Here is a 20,226-nt window from a genome sequence, read left to right on the forward strand (position 1 = left end):
CTACACGCAACTAAAGCTAAAATTAACCCTACAAGCTCCCTAATTAACCCCTGCACTGCTGGGCATAATACACGTGTGGTGCGCAGCGGCATTTAGCGGCCTTCTAATTACTAAAAAGCAAAGCCAAAGTCATATATGTTTGCTATTTATGAACAAAAGAGATCCCAGAGAAGCATTTACAACTATTTGTGCCATAATTGCACAAGCCGTTTGTAAATGATTTCAGTGAGAAACCTAAAATTGAGAAAAATTTAACTTTTTTTTTTTATTTGATCGCATTTGGCGATGAAATGGTGGCATGAAATATACCAAAATTGGCCTAGATCAATACTTGGGGTTGTCTACTACACTACACTAAAGCTAAAACTACCCCAAAAAGCTCCCTACATGCTCCCTAATTAACCCCTTCACTGCTGGGCATAATACACGTGTGGTGCGCAGTGGCAGTTAGCGGCCTTCTAATTACCAAAAAGCAACGCCCAAGTCATATATGTCTGCTATTTCTGAACAAAGGGGATCACAGAGAAGAATTTACAACCATTTATGCCATAATTGCTGAAGCTGTTTGTAAATAATTTAAGTTAGAAACCAAAAACTTGTGAAAAAGTGAACGATTTTTTGTATTTGATCGCATTTGGCAGTGAAATGGTGCCATGAAATATACCAAAATGGGCCTAGATCAATACTTTGGGTTGTCTACTAAAAAATATATATATATATATATATATATATACACATGTCAATGGGTATTCAGAGATTCCTGAAAGATATCAGTGTTCTAATGTAACTAGCGCTAATTTTGAAAAAAAAAAAAATGGTTTGGAAATAGCAAAGTGCTACTTGTATTTATGGCCCTATAACTTACAAAAAAAAAAGCAAAGAACATGTAAACATTGAGTATTTCTAAACTCAGGACAAAATTTAGAAACTATTTAGCATGGGTGTTTTTTGGTGGTTGTAGATATGTAACATATTTTGGGGGTCAAAGTTAGAAAAAGTGTTTTTTTTCCATTTTTCCCCATATTTTATAAAAAAAATTACAGTAAATTATAAGATATGATGAAAATAATGGTATCTTTAGAAATTCCATTTAATGGCGAGAAAAACGGTATATAATATGTGTGGGTACAGTAAATGAGTAAGAGGAAGATTACAGCTAAACACAAACACCTCAAAAATGTAAAAATAGCCTTGGTCCCAAACAGACAGAAAATGGAAAAGTGCTGTGGTCATTAAGGGGTTAAAGCAGAACTTTTTTTTATTTCTATTTTGAAGTTTATTAAACTAATATTGTAAGTAAATATATTTCCACCAGAATTATATAAATTTTCAGAAAATTATAATTTCTTTGCAATTTAAATACAAATTTTATTTTGCTATTCTTATAATAAATAGATTATACTTTACTCTGTAAGCTTTGTTGTGCAGTATTTAAATGCGTCAAATATTTATGTAAACACCATAAAACAATCTCTACTAGGAACTCTTTGGAAACTGGTATAATGGGTTTTCCTTTGTTGTTAGATTTGGTTTCCAAAAAATCATAATGTAACAAGTATAATGTAATGTCACTCACAATCTTTTGTAAATAAAGTATAACATTCTGTGCTTGTGTCGCTCTAACAAAACAATGGCACTGAATTGTCCAGCATGGCACAACCTCATTTACACAGGCAGTAATATCTTTAAGGCAAGGCGTACTGCTGAGACTAAAGGAAAGTGTGAGCTGCGCAAGTACAGAGCTGTCCGACAGGACATTCCACGCCCAAATCGGACTGATAGGTATCCTTCGGACACAGAGAGCCTGGTTAACAAACTAATGATATGTTGAGGTCTTCATCGACAACGATGGATGAACATCAGATTTGGCATCCAGAAAATCATAATGTAAAAAGTAAAATTCAATTTCACAAGCTTTTGTATATGCAGTATAACAACATTCTATCTGCATGTTTTGCTCCAACAAAACACTGACTACCAGTCTCCAAAAGAGGCAGAAGTTGTAAGATTAATTCCAAACACGCAGCAGCAGTTACAAATTTCTGAACCAGAGAGATATCATTTCGATTACTTTTGATTTAGTTATAAAAATAAATAAAAAAATATGATTATGTAATAAGAGCAGTTTTAATGTCCCCTCGTTTATATGGCACATATTTCTGCACTTGTTGAGCACCAATTTCAGCAACGTAAACAGATCCAGTTTTTACATTGACGTCTACAAGATGTGGTCGGACTCCTTCTGCCATTTGAATGCTGCTTACAATGTGACAGTCTCCTATATTCCCAACTGGCGGTAAAGCTAAGAATATCACTCGACTTATATTCAGCTGAGCCACAACAATATACTTCTTGTCAGCCGTAAGCCTAAAAAGGGATACATTTAAATGATAATGAAAATCAGATTATAGTATAGCAAAATACAAGGCTTAATGAGACACAAAGGGCTTGATTCTCTAACGTTCACTGGCATCGAGTGTGAAATCATGACTCTGACTCTCTCTTTGGCAGACCTTCCTAACTTCTCTATATGTTATAAAAAATAAAAATAAAAGTGTCTGAACCTGTATTTCTGGCAAACGGCAAGCTGCCTCCCATATAAAGAAGCTCTCTGCAATGCAGAATGTTAAATGGAACATGATTAAAAAACATAGTTTTAAGCAAATACAAATCATATGACCATTTTCAACATACTTTACCTTGCATTTGCTTCTAGTTCCACATATATGTGATTATCTAACACTGCAATAAGTGCATTGCATATTTTGAGACATATTTGCCATATTACATTTGTTGGTAAACCTGCAAGGCGTAACTTGCTTAGGGAATACAATGTATAAATTAAAAAAAAATAAGAAAAAGCAGTCACACTATCTGGCACTCACTTATAAATCCTGTTAGGAATACCCAAATGGTTAGCACAGAAATAAAACTTAACTTCTAATAATTACATTTAAAACACAGTATCAAAGTACCTATAACATAAAGCAATTAAAAAGAAATAGTCACTACTGAAAAAACTCAAATTATCTCAATCAATTGCATACAAATTACGTTGCATTCATCACTTGGTACACACTATAGAACTGTAAAGCCCATTGTGGCACAGCCTTTGAGTAAAAAAAGCCCCAATTCTTAATCAACCATAATTAGGTGAGCAATGTGGATACTCAGTTGGGCTTATCCTATCCTCTCGAGAGCTGTTGCCACAATTATGGGGCGCAGTTATACCTTGTTTGTAGCCATGTAATCACATTCAACTATGTGAAACACTGAGCTATGAGGTACAAAATACATATTAAGATGAGGGTTTTTACTGCAGGCGAACGCCTGATGCGCATCAGCTTTATCAAAGATATCTTTGAGAGATAGATATGGAAATTTCCACTAGTAAGACATGTAAGAGATTTCCTATCTTTAACATTTAGTGAACTAGTACATTTTCTCTTCTGCCTAGTAAACTATAGTATATATGCACATATACAAACACATATATATATATATGATAATTTTTTACTTTGTACACAAGTGCTGCAGTTAAAAACCTTGTAAATTACATCTTTCTGCTGCAGTGCGCACTCGGCTGCTATCCCCCTTCCTTAACAGCACTTTTCTCCTGACTGAACAACTCAAAAGTCAATGGACCTTAGCAATACTTGACAAATCTTTCCCTGAGACTTGTGAGGACTACTCTACTGTCTGAACCTCTCGATAACGATCTGGAAATAATCTCTGGGCAGGCCTCATGCTTCCTGTCTAAAGTTGCCTCCTGGACGGACTTCTCTAGTAGGTATGTTTAAGATTACTTCTGTAGTAGATGAGAAGCCTTAGACAGTTTTAATTTAGGCAGTTTTAGTTTATTTTGTTATAAAATGCAAGATTCTCATGTGGAAACAACGCCACAATATGCTTTGGTAACATCACCTCAATGTATTTCTTTTGAAATGTACTTACATTGTTACTATATTACGTCATGTAATGCGTCCGTTTTTCTTTGTGGTTCCACTTGGGTGATTGTTTAGGCTTTAGACAGGTTTAGCTTATTTTTGTTAGTCACTTTTGGATATAAAATGTAAAATTCTCAGGTGGAACCTACACCACTATTATGTCTTGGTAATATCATCTGCCATTTTCTTTTCTTTTGTAATGTACCTATATTTATACTATATTATGTATGTAATATATCAATTTCTCTTTGTAATTCTACTTGGGGATTTATAAATAGACACATTTTTTGTAAAATATTAAAACAAAATAATTCATTTTAAGCATAAAGCCCTACCTGACAGAATAAGGGCCATCTTCCGTGAAGCAGGAAGTCCACATTCCAATCCATTCTCCTGTGTCTTTGTCAAACACCTGAATCCTTTTGTTTCCTCTGTCTGCCACCCAAACCTAACAAATGAGAAAAAAACAAATTGTTATATTGTACCACAAATATAAGACAAGTATCCAGAATCACAAAATTAACACAGAATGATAAGTACTTAAAAGGACATTTATTAATTTGTTGCATCTTCACCTGAGAAAAATATATTTTTTGTGCACAAATAGAGCTGTGGGACCAGCTGTGAACAAATTTAAAGGGATGTGAAATTATATGCCCTGAATCGCAAAAGAAAACAATTGGGTTTCATGTCCATTTAACTGTAATATATATTTTTGTTAAAAGATTATTGCATTTTTACAAATATAAACTGAACATTAAGTAAATACACTAGATATATGCAACAAATATATATATATCCTAATCATGGCTACCTCTGGCACATTACTTCTGCCAATTATTGAAAACATAACAATAACTGGAAACATAAAGGTTAGCATAACACATCTTAGAAGCAAAGATAAAATTATCTGCATCTTAATAATATAGTCCATAAATACAGTCTCTTAAAAAAGTTCAGGTCTCCAGTGAGATATGTAACAAAACAACAAAAACTTGAATAAAGAAAACAAAAAAAAAGGAAAAGGAGAGCAGACAAAGGAGAAAGACGACAAGAAAATAACAGAAAGACAATGATCTGCGCATTCATTAGAAAAAATACCAGGAATAGTGTATAACAAAGATCTCACACATCATTCATGTCACATATTCAAACTATTTCTATTTTCCATATTCTTCCTGTCCTCCCAAATGACCCAATCTTCCAGTATTAGCTACTTATTCATCTCTCTTTTCTAGAAAGTTAGAACGGTCAGACATTTGATGATTAGACCTAATTTTAATGAAGTGAGGAACTTGCGTTTTCCAGTACTTGGCAATACAATTTCAAACTACTGAGCATATTAAAGCTACTAAATTTATGAGACTTTTTGGGTAACACTACTTATAGGGATATGTAAAAATGCTTGTTCAGGAGTGAGGACTATTCCCTATGAAACAATTCACTAAGCAACAAAGATGTTGCATACAAAATCCCTTTGACCTTTGGACATGTCCACCACATATAGAAGAAGGAGCCTCCCTCTGCACACCTTCTAAAACAATGAGAACTAATTTGACAATCTTTAGCATCCATGGAATGCTATAATCTAGATAGATGGAGATATCACCTATAAACTACTTTAAGATAATTTTCCTTTAGGTTAGCATTGCATGTAAATGCAGATACCCTTTGCTTATCATCAGCCCATTCACTCACTGACCTATATTTATGTTTCTACGGCCCTGACATTAAATTGAATACAGTACTGCTATTGCACCCTTGAGTCTACTTAAAGGGCCACTAAACCCAAAATCTTTCTTTCATGATTCAGATAGAGAATAGAAATTTAAACAACATTACAATTTACTTCCATTATTTATTTTGCTTCATTTTTTAAATATCCTTAGTTGAAGAAAAAGCAATGCACATGGTGAGCCAATCACACAAGGCTTCTATGTGCAGCAACCAATCAGCAGCTAGGGAGCATATCTAGATATGCTTTTAATCAAAGAATATCAAGAAAATAAAACAAATTAGATAATATAAGTAAATTAGAAAGATGTTTAAAATTGCATTCTCTTTCTAAATCATAAAAGAAAAAATGTGGGTGGAATGTCCCTTTAATGACATATACAGCCCTTCAAAAGTGACACTATCTCACGCAACTGCTGTATCTCTTTTTCTTACGAAAGTACCTGAAGATAATGGTACCAGGAATTTGAGATGACCGGAGAAAGGGCATAATATTGTTCAAATGTATGTATGTAGATATATATATATATATATACACACCTCTCTACCCTCATACATATGGGCTTAGTGTATATAGGTTTTAAAATATATCAACTTTATTAGTTTTATTTAAAAAGGGTTACACACAATAAAAACAGTTGCAGCAAGTAAAAGTGGTTTTCAAACTAATGTAGTGAAAAGGGTGGATAGTTACAAATTCTTATCCTGAATTGATATCATGGATAGTAACTCCCACCTTAAGAGGATTTGTGGTAAATCTTAATGGTAAGGTATGTTTGTAATCTGCTGTGGGCTAACATCCCTGCAAAATGGGGCCAAACTTATTAGGGGCCACTATTCAGTCGAAGTGTGTACTAATATATTGTATACCTGGAAAAAAGGTTAACACAAAACAGTGTAAATAGGGGCACTATCACTTTAAAATTGTGCAATTCTGTAAAAGTAAAGACTCAGATGCTTGGTGTGAATAGATACTCAAAGTGTCTATTAAACACAATAAAGTGTAAAAAGGGCACTATCACTTTAAGATTAACCAATCTGCAATGACTGGGGAAACAAATATTTGGTATAAATTGTTACTCAGAATTGCAATAAGTGATATGTAAATATGTAATGTGCAAATACAAATTACAATAATGCATATAAAATATAACCTACATAGATATACTTTAAGGTGCAAAAATTAGAAAAAAGGTATATATATATATTTGTTAAATAAAAGTCCAATTTAAAAACAGAATTTATGTTTACCTGATAAATTTCTTTCTCCTACGGTGTGTCCGGTCCACGGCTTCATCCTTACTTGTGGGATATTCTCATTCCCTACAGGAAATGGCAAAGAGAGCACACAGCAAAAGCTGTCCATATAGCCCCCCCTCTGGCTCCGCCCCCCAGTCATTCGACCGACGGTTAGGAGAAAAAGGAGAAACTATAAGGTGCCGTGGTGACTGTAGTGTACAGAAAAATAAAAATTTTTAACCTGACTAAAAGCCAGGGCGGGCCGTGGACCGGACACACCGTAGGAGAAAGAAATTTATCAGGTAAACATAAATTCTGTTTTCTCCTACATTGGTGTGTCCGATCCACGGCTTCATCCTTACTTGTGGGAACCAATACCAAAGCTTTAGGACACGGATGAAGGGAGGGAACAAGTCAGGTAACCTAAACGTAAGGCACCACAGCTTGCAAAACCTTTCTCCCAAAAACAGCCTCCGAAGAAGCATAAGTATCAAATTTGTAAAATTTGGCAAAAGTATGCAGAGAAGACCAAGTCGCTGCCTTACAGATCTGTTCAACAGAAGCCTCATTCTTGAAGGCCCAAGTGGAAGCCACAGCTCTAGTAGAGTGAGCTGTAATTTGTTCAGGAGGCTGCCGGCCGGCAGTCTCATAGGCCAAACGGATAATGCTTTTTAGCCAAAAGGAAAGAGGTAGCAGTAGCTTTCTGACCTCTCCTCTTACCAGAATAGACGACAAACAAAGAAGATGTCTGTCTGAAATCCTTTGTTGCTTCTAAATAGAATTTTAAAGCACAAACTACATCTAAATTATGTAACAAACGTTCCTTCTTCGAAACTGGATTCGGACACAGAGAAGGAACAACTATTTCCTGGTTAATATTCCTATTGGAAACCACCTTTGGAAGAAAACCAGGCTTAGTACGTAAAACTACCTTATCTGTATGGAATACCAGATAGGGTGGAGTACACTGCAAAGCAGACAATTCAGAAACTCTTCTAGCAGAAGAAATAGCAACCAAAAACAGAACTTTCCAAGATAATAATTTAATATCTATGGAATGCAAAGGTTCAAACGGAACCCCTTGAAGAACTGAAAGAACTAAATTTAGACTCCATGGAGGAGTCATAGGTCTGTAGACAGGCTTGATTCTAACTAATGCCTGTACAAACGCCTGTACATCTAGCACGGCTGCCAGACGTTTGTGCAACAAGACAGACAGAGCAGATATCTGTCCTTTTAGAGAACTAGCTGACAAACCTTTATCCAAACCCTCTTGGAGAAAGGAAATTATCCTAGGAATTCTAATTTTACTCCAAGAGTAACCCTTGGATTCGCACCAACAGATATATTTTTGCCATATCTAATGGTAAATTTTCCTAGTTACAGGTTTTCTGGCCTGAACCAGAGTATCTATAACTGAATCTGAAAACCCACGCTTAGATAGAATCAAGTGTTCAATTTCCAAGCAGTCAGTTGCAGAGAAACTAGATTTGGATGTTCGAATGGACCTTGTACTAGAAGGTCCTGCCTCAAAGGTAGCTTCCATGGTGGAGCCGATGACATATTCACCAGGTCTGCATACCAAGTCCTGCGTGGCCATGCAGGAGCTATTAGAATCACCGAGGCCTTCTCCTGTTTGATCCTGGCTACAAGCCTGGGAAGGAGAGGGAACGGTGGAAACACATAAGCTAGATTGAACGACCAAGGCGCCACCAATACATCTACTAGTGTCGCCTTGGGATCCCTGGATCTGGCCCCGTAGCGAGGAATCTTGGAGTTCTGACGAGACGCCATCAGGTCCATATCTGGAATGCCCCATAGTTGAGTTAACTGGGCAAAGACCTCCGGGTGAAGTTCCCACTCCCCCGGATGGAAAGTCTGACGACTCAAATAATCCGCCTCCCAGTTGTCTACTCCTTGGATGTGAATTGCAGATAGATGGCAGGAGTGATCCTCCGCCCATTTGATGATCTTGGATACCTCTCTCATCGCCAAGGAACCTCTTCCCGAGACCATAGACCCTGAGCTTTCAGGGAATCCCAGACCGCGCCCCAGCCTAAGAGACTGGCGTCTGTCGTGACAATGATCCACTCTGGTCTGCGGAAACTCATTCCCTGAGACAGGTGATCCTGAGCCAACCACCAGAGGAGTGAGTCTCTGGTTACCTGGTCCACTTGAATCTGGGGAGACAAGTCTGCATAATCCCCATTCCACTGTTTGAGCATGCACAGTTGCAATGGTCTTAAATGAATTTGAGCAAAAGGAACCACGTCCATTGCCGCAACCATTAGTCCTATTACCTCCATGCACTGAGCTATGGAGGGCTGAGGAATAGATTGAAGAACTCGACAAGCGTTTAGAAGCTTTAACTTTCTGACTTCTGTCAGAAAAATCTTCATTTCCACAGAGTCTATTATTGTTCCCAGAAAGGGAACCCTTGTGGACGGGGACAGGGAACTCTTTTCTATGTTCACCTTCCACCCGTGAGACCTGAGAAAGGCTAAAACAATGTCTTTATGAGCCCTTGCTTTGGAAAGGGACGACGCTTGAATTAGAATGTCGTCTAGGTAAGGTGCTACTGCAATGCCCCTCGGCCTTAGGACCGCTAGGCTAGAAGGAACCCTAGCACCTTTGTGAAAATTCTGGGAGCAGTGGCTAAACCGAACGGAAGAGCCACGAACTGGTAATGTTTGTCCAGAAAGGCGAACCTCAGAAACTGATGATGATCTTTGTGGATAGGAATATGCAGGTATGCATCCTTTAGGTCCACGGTAGTCATATATTGACCCTCCTGGATCGTTGGTAAAATCGTCCGAATGGTTTCCATTTTGAATGATGGAACTCTGAGGAATTTGTTTAGAATTTTTAAATCCAGAATTGGCCTGAAAGTTCCTTCTTTTTTGGGAACTACAAACAGGTTTGAGTAAAAACCCAGACCTTGTTCCGCTGCTGGAACTGGGTGTATCACTCCCATCTTTAATAGGTCTCCTACGCAACGTAAGAATGCCTGTCTCTTTATCTGGTCTAAAGATAAGCGAGACATGTGGAACCTTCCCCTTGGAGGAAGTTCCTTGAATTCTAGAAGATACCCCTGAGAGACAATTTCTAGTGCCCAGGGATCCGGAACATCTCTTGCCCAAGCCTGAGCAAAGAGAGAAAGTCTGCCCCCTACTAGATCTGGTCCCGGATCGGGGGCTACCCCTTCATGCTGTCTTGGTAGCGGCAGCAGGCTTCTTGGCCTGTTTTCCCTTGTTCCAGCCTTGCAATGGTTTCCATGCTGGTTTAGGCTGGGAAGCGTTACCCTCTTGTCTAGAGGCTGCAGAGTTAGAAGCCGGTCCGTTCCTGAAATTGCGAAAGGAACGCAAATTAGACTTATTCTTAGCCTTGAAAGGCCTATCCTGTGGGAGGGCATGGCCCTTTCCCCCAGTAATGTCTGAAATAATCTCCTTCAATTCTGGCCCGAAAAGGGTCTTACCTTTGAAAGGAATATTAAGCAATTTTGTTTTGGACGACACATCCGCCGACCAAGATTTTAGCCAAAGCGCCCTGCGCGCCACTATTGCAAAACCTGAATTTTTCGCCACTAATTTAGTCAATTGAAAAGCGGCATCCAAAATAAAGGAATTAGCCAACTTAAATGCGTGAATTCTGTCCATGACTTCATCATATGGAGTCTCCTTTTGGAGCGAATTTTCTAGTTCATCGAACCAAAAAGACGCCGCCGTGGTGACAGGAATAATGCACGAAATTGGTTGAAGAAGGAAACCTTGCTGAACTCTATAGGAATAGTTGTGCGCTTAGCTAACGTTGAAACTGCCCCCTCTACCTTAGGGACCGTTTGCCATGCATCCCTTCTGGGGTCGACAATGGGGAACATTTTCTTAAATATAGGAGGGGAAACAAAAGGTACACCTGGCTTTTCCCACTGCTTAGTCACTATGTCCGCCACCCTCTTGGGTATCGGAAAAGCATCAGCGTGCACTGGGACTTCTAAGAATTTGTCCATTTTGCACAACTTCTCTGGAATCACCAAAGTATCACAATCATCAAGGGTAGCTAGCACCTCCTTAAGCAGAGCACGGAGATGTTCTAGCTTAAATTTAAATGCCACGATATCAGGTTCTGCCTGCTGAGAAATTTTTCCTGAGTCAGAAATTTCTCCCTCAGACAGACCCTCCCTCACTGCCAACTCAGATTGATGTGAGGGCATAACAGATAAATTATCGTCAGCGCCTACTTGCTCATCCTCTGTATTTAAAACTGAGCAATCACGCTTTCTAGGAAATGCTGGCAGTTTGGATAAGAGAGCTGCTAGAGAATTATCCATTACTGCTGTTAATTGCTGCATAGTAACAAGCATTGGCGCGCTAGATGTACTAGGTATCCCCTGCGCGGGCAAAGCTGGTGTTGACACAGAAGGAGAGGATGATGAACTATCCCCACTACCTTCATTTAAAGAATCATCTTGGGCAACATTATTAAATGTGACAGTACTGTCCTTACTTTGTTTGGACGCAATGGCACAATTCGCACATACATTTAATGGGGGAACCACCTTGGCCTCCATACACACAGAACATATGCTATCTGAAGGTACAGGCATGTTAAACAGACTTAGGCAGGCTTTTAATGCAATAAAAACAATTTTAACCAAAACCGTTACTGTCTCTTTAAATAATAAAAAGGGCACACTTTATTTCTTAATGATCGAAAAACTATCAAAGAAATATCCGATCTTTATGAAATTTATACCCCAGTGTCTTAATGCTTTGAAAGTATTGCACACCAAATTTCAACTCTCTTAAGCCTTAAACGACCAAACCGGAGCTAATAATCCCAATTGACCGGTTTAAACACACTACAGTCCCTGCCACAGACTTTGCTGCGGCTTTTACCTTCCTTAGGGGTTATTCACCACAGTAATAAGCCTCTCTGAGTCCTTTTCTAAGCCACTGGACCCTCTCACGTGAAGCTGTGTGCACTGCCTAGAGAAAGTAACTGCGCAACTGAGGCGCGAAAATGAGGCCTCCTCCCTCTGCATTCCAGAGTGAAGGGGCCTTTCTGACAAGATTAGGCGTCTAAACAACTGCCAGGCGCAAATAAACGTTCCCAAAAGTGTTTCAAAGGTTGCAAAACACTCCAAATGTCATAAATATGATAAAAGTTAATCGATTTAGCCCACAATAGTGTCAACCAGCATAGAGCCCAAGTTATAAGCCTTAATTCTGTAACTGAGTCTAAGAAAATGGCTTACCTATCCCCTAAGGGAAAAACTGACAGTCTTCTAGCATTACTAGGTCTTGTTAGAAAAGTGACTGATCATACCTGAAGCAGATAAGCCTGCAAACTGTTCCCCCCAACTGAAGTTTTCTGGTTTCAACAGTCCTGCGTGGGAACAGCAATGGATTTTAGTTACTGTTGTTAAAATCATACTCCTCTTTTAACAGAAATCTTCATCACTTTCTGTTGTAGAGTAAATAGTACAAACCGGCACTATTTTAAAATAACAAACTCTTGATAGAAGAAATAAAACTACAACTAACACCACATACTCTTTACCATCCCAGCGGAGATGCTACTTGTTCAGAGCGGCAAAGAGAATGACTGGGGGCGGAGCCAGAGGGGGGGCTATATGGACAGCTTTTGCTGTGTGCTCTCTTTGCCATTTCCTGTAGGGAATGAGAATATCCCACAAGTAAGGATGAAGCCGTGGACCGGACACACCAATGTAGGAGAAATGTGTGTTTTTGGAAACACACACAGAGTTTAACAGGCTGCTCTCCTCATGGTAATGGCCATCCACTTCAAAACAGATCTATAGAAAAGGAAGAAGGTGCCTTCTCCCTTTTCTATAGATATATTGTATACCTCACTGAGTATTATATGGATACTAAAATAAATTGTACCCATATGTACTCTGTGATAGAGCATTGCAACAGTAGTAGAATGGCTAGGCATTGATACCTTGTAAGTATTTGTCCACAGTACAAATAACAAGCATATGATATGATATTTAACAACTAACAATAAGAATTTTTAGTGGCAACACTTGACAAACCTGGGGAAAAATGTACTGTATAGTGCTTAGATACACAGCAGTGCCCTGAGTACAATCCATATAAACAAGTTTAATTTACGCATACACAGGTTAAACGTTGAGTTAAATTTATAGTGGCCTCTGTATTCCTTAACTTGTGGAACACTGCACAATCTAAGTGTGACCTTAAGGCATATAGCTATTCCTTATTTATTTGCACTTTCAATACTAAGCGTTTACAAATCATAGTGTGGTGAGAGGCCTCTCTATAGGAGTCTTGCTGTTCGGGCATTTCTAAAACCAGCTGATTTAGGTTACTGCTGCCTGGTGGCAAGCTTTAGTGTTAAGCCTCCTCGCCAAGAATTACACTCCTTTGTAGGTTGTTGAAATTTTTTATAATAAAAGTATACAATATGTAATTTTTTAATTAATTAATAGCAATCGATACATAGTTAGTTGTGAGTCGTTGGTTACACTGTAACTTAACGTTTGAATACACGGTAACTCCTGTGGTTTCATTTATATACACAGGCTCCATTTTGGATATTGGGCTGTACAAATGACGGCGGAGAAACCAATATTCCAATTGTGACCCATAGGCACACTAACAAGTAATTTGTATATATAGGTCTAAACTACACGTAACTTACAAGGTATCAATACCCAGCCATACTACTACTGTTGCAATACTCTATCACAGAGTACATATGGGTACAATTTATTTTAGTATCCAAATAATACTCAGTGAGGTACACAATATTTTAGTACACACTTCGACTGAATAGTGGCCCCTAATAGGTTTGGCCCCATTTTGCAGGGATGTTAGCCCACAGCAGATTACAAACATACTTTACCATTAAGATTTACCAAAAATCCTCTTTAAGTGGGAGTTACTATCCATGATATCAATTCAGGATAAGAATTTGTAACTATCCACCCTTTTCACTACATTAGTTTAAAAACCACTTTTACTTGCTGCAACAGTTTTTATTTTGTGTAACCCTTTTTTAAATAAAATATATTTAAACTTTAATACATTTGAGACAGTACAGGCATGTATGAAAAATATGACAGGTTACATCGTATTACATGTTACATTCATAATATGAGTGAGGTTACATCGTATTACATGTTACATTCATAATATGAGTGATACATTTAGTAAGACTTATGCAATATCAATAGAATAATGGTATATCACAGTTTTGAATTGATGTGTAAATAAAGGGTTTACCCGTCTGTCTACCTTCATGTGTCTTTCATTTTTCTATTATACATAAAGCAAACAACAACAAAACAAACATAAAAAGAACCATATATAAGTAGGAGAGGAGGAGGGCTGAGAAGAAAAAAAAAAAGGAACTCAAAAAAAGGATTCAATATTTATCTCATTGTCTGATGTATCTGGGCATGCAAGAGAATTACGTAGTGTCCCCCATTCTCCCCTTAATGTTGCCTCTATCATTATCTCATGTTGCATGAAAGGTTTGAGGATTTATCTTTGTTTCCCCTAAGGGGATCTTTATATAAGAAGTTGTTTTTTATATGTTGCGGGAGGTCTCTTAAGGAGCAATATGGAAGTAAGGCCAAGGCTAAATGTGTTGTGACCGACTTCTCTAATAATTTGTCATAAAAATGTTACGTATCTAGTTGCCAGTCCATGACTAGCCGTAATAATGTTGCCCAATTGTAAAGTCTTATATTTGGGAGCCCTAATCCTCCATCAAGGTAAGCAAGTTGGAGTCTGTAAGCTGCCATTCTTGACTTTCACCCTCGCCATATAAAATGTTGAATAGCTTTCTCTATTTCCCTGATGCCTCTCTTAGTCATCACAAAGGGTAGCATAAGCAGCAGATACAAAATCTTCGGTAAGAGTGACATTTTGAAAGGATTAATGCGACCCAGGGGGAAATTTTCCATCCTCTCAGCTGGGAGCACACTGTGTTACACTGGGCCTCAACATTTAACTTGTACAATTTGTTGGGGTTCTTATTCAAATGCATGCCCAGATAGTTAAGCGAGTGGGACACCTCCACAAAAGGGTAGGTCGTAGTTTCAGAGTTATTTTTATGTAGCCATAGGATTTCCGATTTGGAGTTGTTTATCTTATAGCCCGAAAATTTGCCAAACATTTCTAGAGTATCTACAATTTTAGAAACATATAGTCTTGGGGATTCGACAAACAGCAGCATGTCATCCGCATAAAGAGCTAACCGCTGCTCACTGCTCCCGATCTTAACACCTGGGAAAGTCTGTTTCAGTTTCACCGCCAAGGGTTCTAAAGCCAAATCAAAAATTAAAAGGGAAAAAGGGCAACCCTGCCTGGTACCTGTCTCAAGGACAAAGTCCGGAGAGAAACTGCCATTGACCAGTATTCGGGCAGTAGGAGTTGAGTAAATTTTACGCTATGTTTGTATAAAGGGTCCTTGGAAATGAAAACGTTCCAATGCATCGAAAAGGTAGGGCCACTCCACTCGATCGAAAGCCTTTTCCGCGTTGAGGGATAAAAGAAAAGCTTCCGATTTTTTTATCATCAGGTGACATTTCCCCCTTCCCAATAATGGTTTATAACTTGAAGTACACATCTTAGATTTGTCACAGAGGAACGCTTATACACAAAGCCTGTCTGATCAGGATGCAAGAGAGTGGGTAAAATGGTTTTTAAGTGGTTTGCTAGAATTTTTGTAAATGTTTTGTAATCCGCATTGAGGAGTGAAACTGGACGAATGATTCCGGGGCTGAGTGGTCCTTACCCGGTTTGGGGATTAAAGTTATATGCGCGGAAGAGAAAGTGTTGGAAAGAAGAACATCTTCCCGAAGAAGACTGGGGCATCAGCATCCGATAGAACTCTATCGGTAGGCCATCAGGACCCGGTGCCTTACCCAAAGCTATTGATTTTATTGTGAATTGTATCTCATCCATCGATATGGGCGCATTAAGAGAATCTAACTGGTCTCTGCTCAGTTTAGGGAGTGTTATTGTACTCCAAAACTGCTTCAAGGTCTCAGCCACAACCGTAGGTTGTTTTGTGTAGAGATTTTTGAAGTATAATGCGAAACATTGTGCCACTTCTGCTGTTTTGCATGTAGTGCCTTTATATTGCAAAGCTGCCACCTCTCGTCGTGTCTCCTTTCTGTTTACCAATGAAGCTAAAAGTCTACCTGATCTATTTCTGAATCTATGGAATTTGCCTACTGTTCTCAAGAGCCCAGATGTTGCTTTCTGCTTTAAAAAGGTATCCATTTCCTCTTTAACCATGAAAAAGGTGTCATATGCCTCTCTAGATTTGTTGACACTGTATGCTTGGTAGGATTTCTCAAAATCCTTATGTAGATCATTATATTTCTTTTGGAGTTTATGTTTTAAAGTTGCCACATAAGAAATTATATGTCCTGTGAGGACTGCTTTAGCAGTATCCCAGAACAGGTGAGTTGTTTGTAGATGTTGTTGGTCATCAGTAAGGAAGTCGTTCCAGCAATTAATTAGATGCGTCTGAAAGGTCTCAGAGTGCATCAGGTAAGATAGGAATCTAAGTATGTTTCTGTTCGACTTGGGTCTACAAAGTCCCAGCATCAGTTCAATAGGAGCGTGATCTGATAATAGAATTGTGTGTATTTTCTCCTGTCTGATACATGGGATCAAAGAGTCCGATACCCAAAACATATCTATTCTAGAGAGAGTGAACCCGCAGTTTTTGAGAGACATGTATAATCTAATGTCTGTCGGGTGTCTCCTTCTCCAAATATCCCACACTTCTAGGTCTGATTGCAACTTCTGGAATACTTTGTGTTCAAATTTGCCCTTATATCTCTGGAGCCTGGGATCGACACTATGGGGTTGTAGCCAGGACATGTCCAGCTGAAGATTAGGCGCTAAATTAAAGTCCCCACCCAATATAAGTGGGAATCACATAAATGGGGTTAAGGCTTGATTGAGCCTATCCCAAAAGGGGAAGTCTTTGTTGTTTGGTGCATAGATATTGCATAGTATATATACTGTATTATGTATTTTGATTTTAAGAATTAGGAACCTGCCTTCGTCATCCCTGCTTGTGTGGAGGATATCCACTGTGTGTCTTTTCCCAAACAAAATGGCAAGTCCTCTGCTTGAACTTGTGTAAGAAAGATATGATAGTGATCCCACCCAAAGTCTCTTAAGTTTGTCATGTTCTGTATCTGTCAGGTGAGTTTCTTGTAAAAATGCAATGTCAGAGTCAAGTCTCTTCAGGTGAGTCAGAACCGAGCTTCTCTTCACTGGGGAGTTAATGCCCCCCCATATTCCACAAGGTTAATTTAAGTGTCATTTATTATACCAATAAAGGGAGAGAAAAAAAATTCCCCTCCTCCTCTCTCTCAAGGCAGAGCAAATTCTGGTTTCATTGAATAGCACACAATATCTTTTTTGTCTACACATAAGAGTGAGGTCGTAAGGATACTGAGACCCACATTGGGCAGGGCTCACATACGATTCATCTAGGGGGGCATGATGACTCGTACCTTGAGGTACACTGCATGTAGGCAAGAAAGGTACTCTTTAACAGTTAGTGAGTATAGATTATTTAGACTGTAGCCTCGGGATAACACTCTCCCTGGTATCCAAGAAATTATTAATCTAAGGGAAATACCTACCGTTAAGTAGGTGTAAATCAGTCTGGGGTTCCTTCGCCCGTTACTATTAAGGCGTTTAAAGAGAGGCACTTGCGGTTCGATAGCTATGTGAACTCGATCTATATGGGGCACCCACAGCTGTACTGGGCCTCTGTGTGTAAGGATCAACCCCGGGATATTGAAGATATGTAGAATAGGTAAAATATGCATTACGTTACCATATGATGTCTCTGAGAAAGGTTGAACATAAACTCTGGGGTAACATATTAATTTAGTTATCCCATCTGGTATGTTGCTATTTTTCGTATGTCTGAGGGTATTAATTGTTGATGGCTTGGAATCCGCTACCTGGGTTGCCCTCCCTTTTGTGTTAGTATATGTCAGAGTCAGTTCCCCAGGGGTCATATTAATGTTCAGATGGTGTCCCGTCGACCTCTGCCCTTTTAGAGATGAGTATATACATGGGATACAGTATGTGAATACGTGTGAACTAAAATCAGTAAATAACAGAAGATTAGAACTAGCACAAAAACATTTTCTTGAATAGACCATAGAGCATTCCTAGCTATTAATGACAGATTTTTAGGACAGAGATCCTCTTTTTTCAATGGTTTGTTTGACAAATACTTGCAGAGTGAAGCCAACCCCGCAGACCCATGATATTGAAACAAACATAGGCCTACAAAGGTCAGCAACACATTGAGAGGGAGAGTCACTACCCCCATAATATAGCCGGCACACAATCCCACCTCATTCATGGTTTGGCAATGCCCACTCCACAACCACCCATCTATTCTAGACCAGCATGTCTTCAGAACAGTCATCCCCCGTAACTCGCCACTTGTTGCATGCTCAAGATTAGTAGGTGCTATTACCCCAGGGCACACCACCCGATGTGTAAACAGTTTTCTGTGATCATGCTTCTGTGCCCATTCTCTACGGTTCATATCAGTAGTTGGAGTGTACTTATTCAACTTTTGCGTATGTAGACCCATAGACATGTATGGCAGACAGTGTTGGAACACAACTAAACCAACAATAACAGTTAACAATATAAAGATCAAAACAAAATCTCTTGTGTAATACCTGTTACACTAGTAGTCGCTGAAAATAGTTCTCGAGAACGAGAGTAGAAACTTATCGGTTTTTTGTCTAATCCATGCTTATGAAGTGGAGCTGACCCGACAGACCCACTATATTGAAACAGACGCAGGTCTGTCAAGGCCAGCAACACAAGGAGTATAGAGACCGAAATCCCCACAAAACAGCAGGGACAAAATTTAGGCTTCATCAAGGGTTGGTAATTTCCACTCTGGACCCCTTTAGTCCATTTAGACCATTGTTCATCTAGCATGAGCTGCTTCTGCAAAGTCAAGGTTATTTTAAAAGTACATTGCAATAACAGATAGAGAACATTGATATAGCTACGTGATGAATAGTGTGGGCGGTCCTCAGCCTGCCTCTTGTTTTTCCGATGCAAGGTAGCTTTCCACCGCCTGACGGGAGAGGAACAATTTGGGGCCATGGGCTGTTTGTAGTCGTAGTTTTGCAGGAAACAATAATGCCACCTGTCGTCCCTGTTCGTAGAGACGGGAGCATATAGGGGTGAAGTCTTTACGTTGTCTAGTGACTTCCGAGGAAAAGTCCTGAAATAGCAAAAGCCTGCTTCCATCATAGACCACTTCTTTTTTTAATCTGTAAGCCCTCAGAATTCGCAGCTTCTCTTGAAAGTTAAGGCATTTAAAGATGACTTGGTTTTGTATTGTTGATCTCCAAGTTGCGCTCCGGGTCTATCCTGTGTGCCCTCCCTACATCCATAGGTAGGATGTCCTACGGGATACCCAGGAGTTTTGGGAAGACCAATGCAGTGAACGCCAGAAGATCTTTACCTTTAACCTTCCCAGGGAGGTCCACTATGCGTAAATTATTACGCCGACTGCGGTTTTTGAGATCCTCCACTCGTTCCTGCAAGATTTTATTGTGGCGCAAAAGCTGTTGCATTGAGTTTCCGGCTTCTGCTTGTCTATCCTCCACCTCCGATATTCTGTTTTCAGCCATTGTGAGGCGAGTTGAGTTTTGTCTGACTTCGCTCATTAGAGTGTCTAAACCGGCTTGTATTTTGGGCAAAAAGAAGGCTTTAAGGTCTTTCATCAATTGACCCCTATCTTCAATTGAATTAGTCGTCTCAATAGAGTGCGGGGAGATCTCTGCACTAACTTCAGATTGTTGTTTGTTCTTTTTGTCGTTAATTTTATTTCTATGGCTCATGCTGCCTTCCCGGGGAGGTGTTAGCTTTTGAAAATATTTATCCACTTTCATGGATGGGGGTCACCGTGAAATGCCTGACTATAAGTGAAAAAGCCACACTGCTGTGGCGCTCAGTATCCAGATTGCACTGTATGTCTACGTGTTTTAGAAGCAGGTATCAATGTATCAGATAGTCCCCCACTTCCCCCAACACGTGGGGTGTATGGAGAAAGAGAAAAAAAAAAAATCAGCTGTACCAACTGTGCATGCATACAATCTTTGGGTTATAAAAGGGTGTGTAGATATATCAGCAAGAGGGCACCATAACCTCTTTCATTGGCAATAAGACATGTGCAATATTTGTCAACCAACTGTATGCTTCTTTTCAGTCGCTGATTCCAATCAGGGTTGTTC

At 39.1% G+C, this 20,226-nt stretch overlaps 1 protein-coding gene across 4 annotated transcripts in view; it reads right to left on the reverse strand.

Moving 5' to 3' along the window:
* Nucleotides 1-1,232: 1,232 nt before the first annotated feature.
* The window catches only part of NHLRC3 (NHL repeat containing 3), a 79,176-nt gene continuing 60,182 nt past the window's right edge, over nucleotides 1,233-20,226 (reverse strand). For all 4 annotated transcript variants that reach the window (XM_053708410.1, XM_053708411.1, XM_053708408.1 and 1 more), the window contains exons 7-8: nucleotides 4,283-4,395; nucleotides 1,233-2,367 (exon numbers count right to left, since the gene is read on the reverse strand). In XM_053708410.1, the coding sequence (XP_053564385.1) occupies nucleotides 2,109-2,367; nucleotides 4,283-4,395 (372 nt within the window). In that variant the 3' untranslated portion in view covers nucleotides 1,233-2,108. The remainder of the gene's footprint in view (nucleotides 2,368-4,282; nucleotides 4,396-20,226) is intronic.

Source organism: Bombina bombina, chromosome 3 (assembly GCF_027579735.1).
Source record: "Bombina bombina isolate aBomBom1 chromosome 3, aBomBom1.pri, whole genome shotgun sequence".
NCBI lineage: Eukaryota > Metazoa > Chordata > Amphibia > Anura > Bombinatoridae > Bombina > Bombina bombina.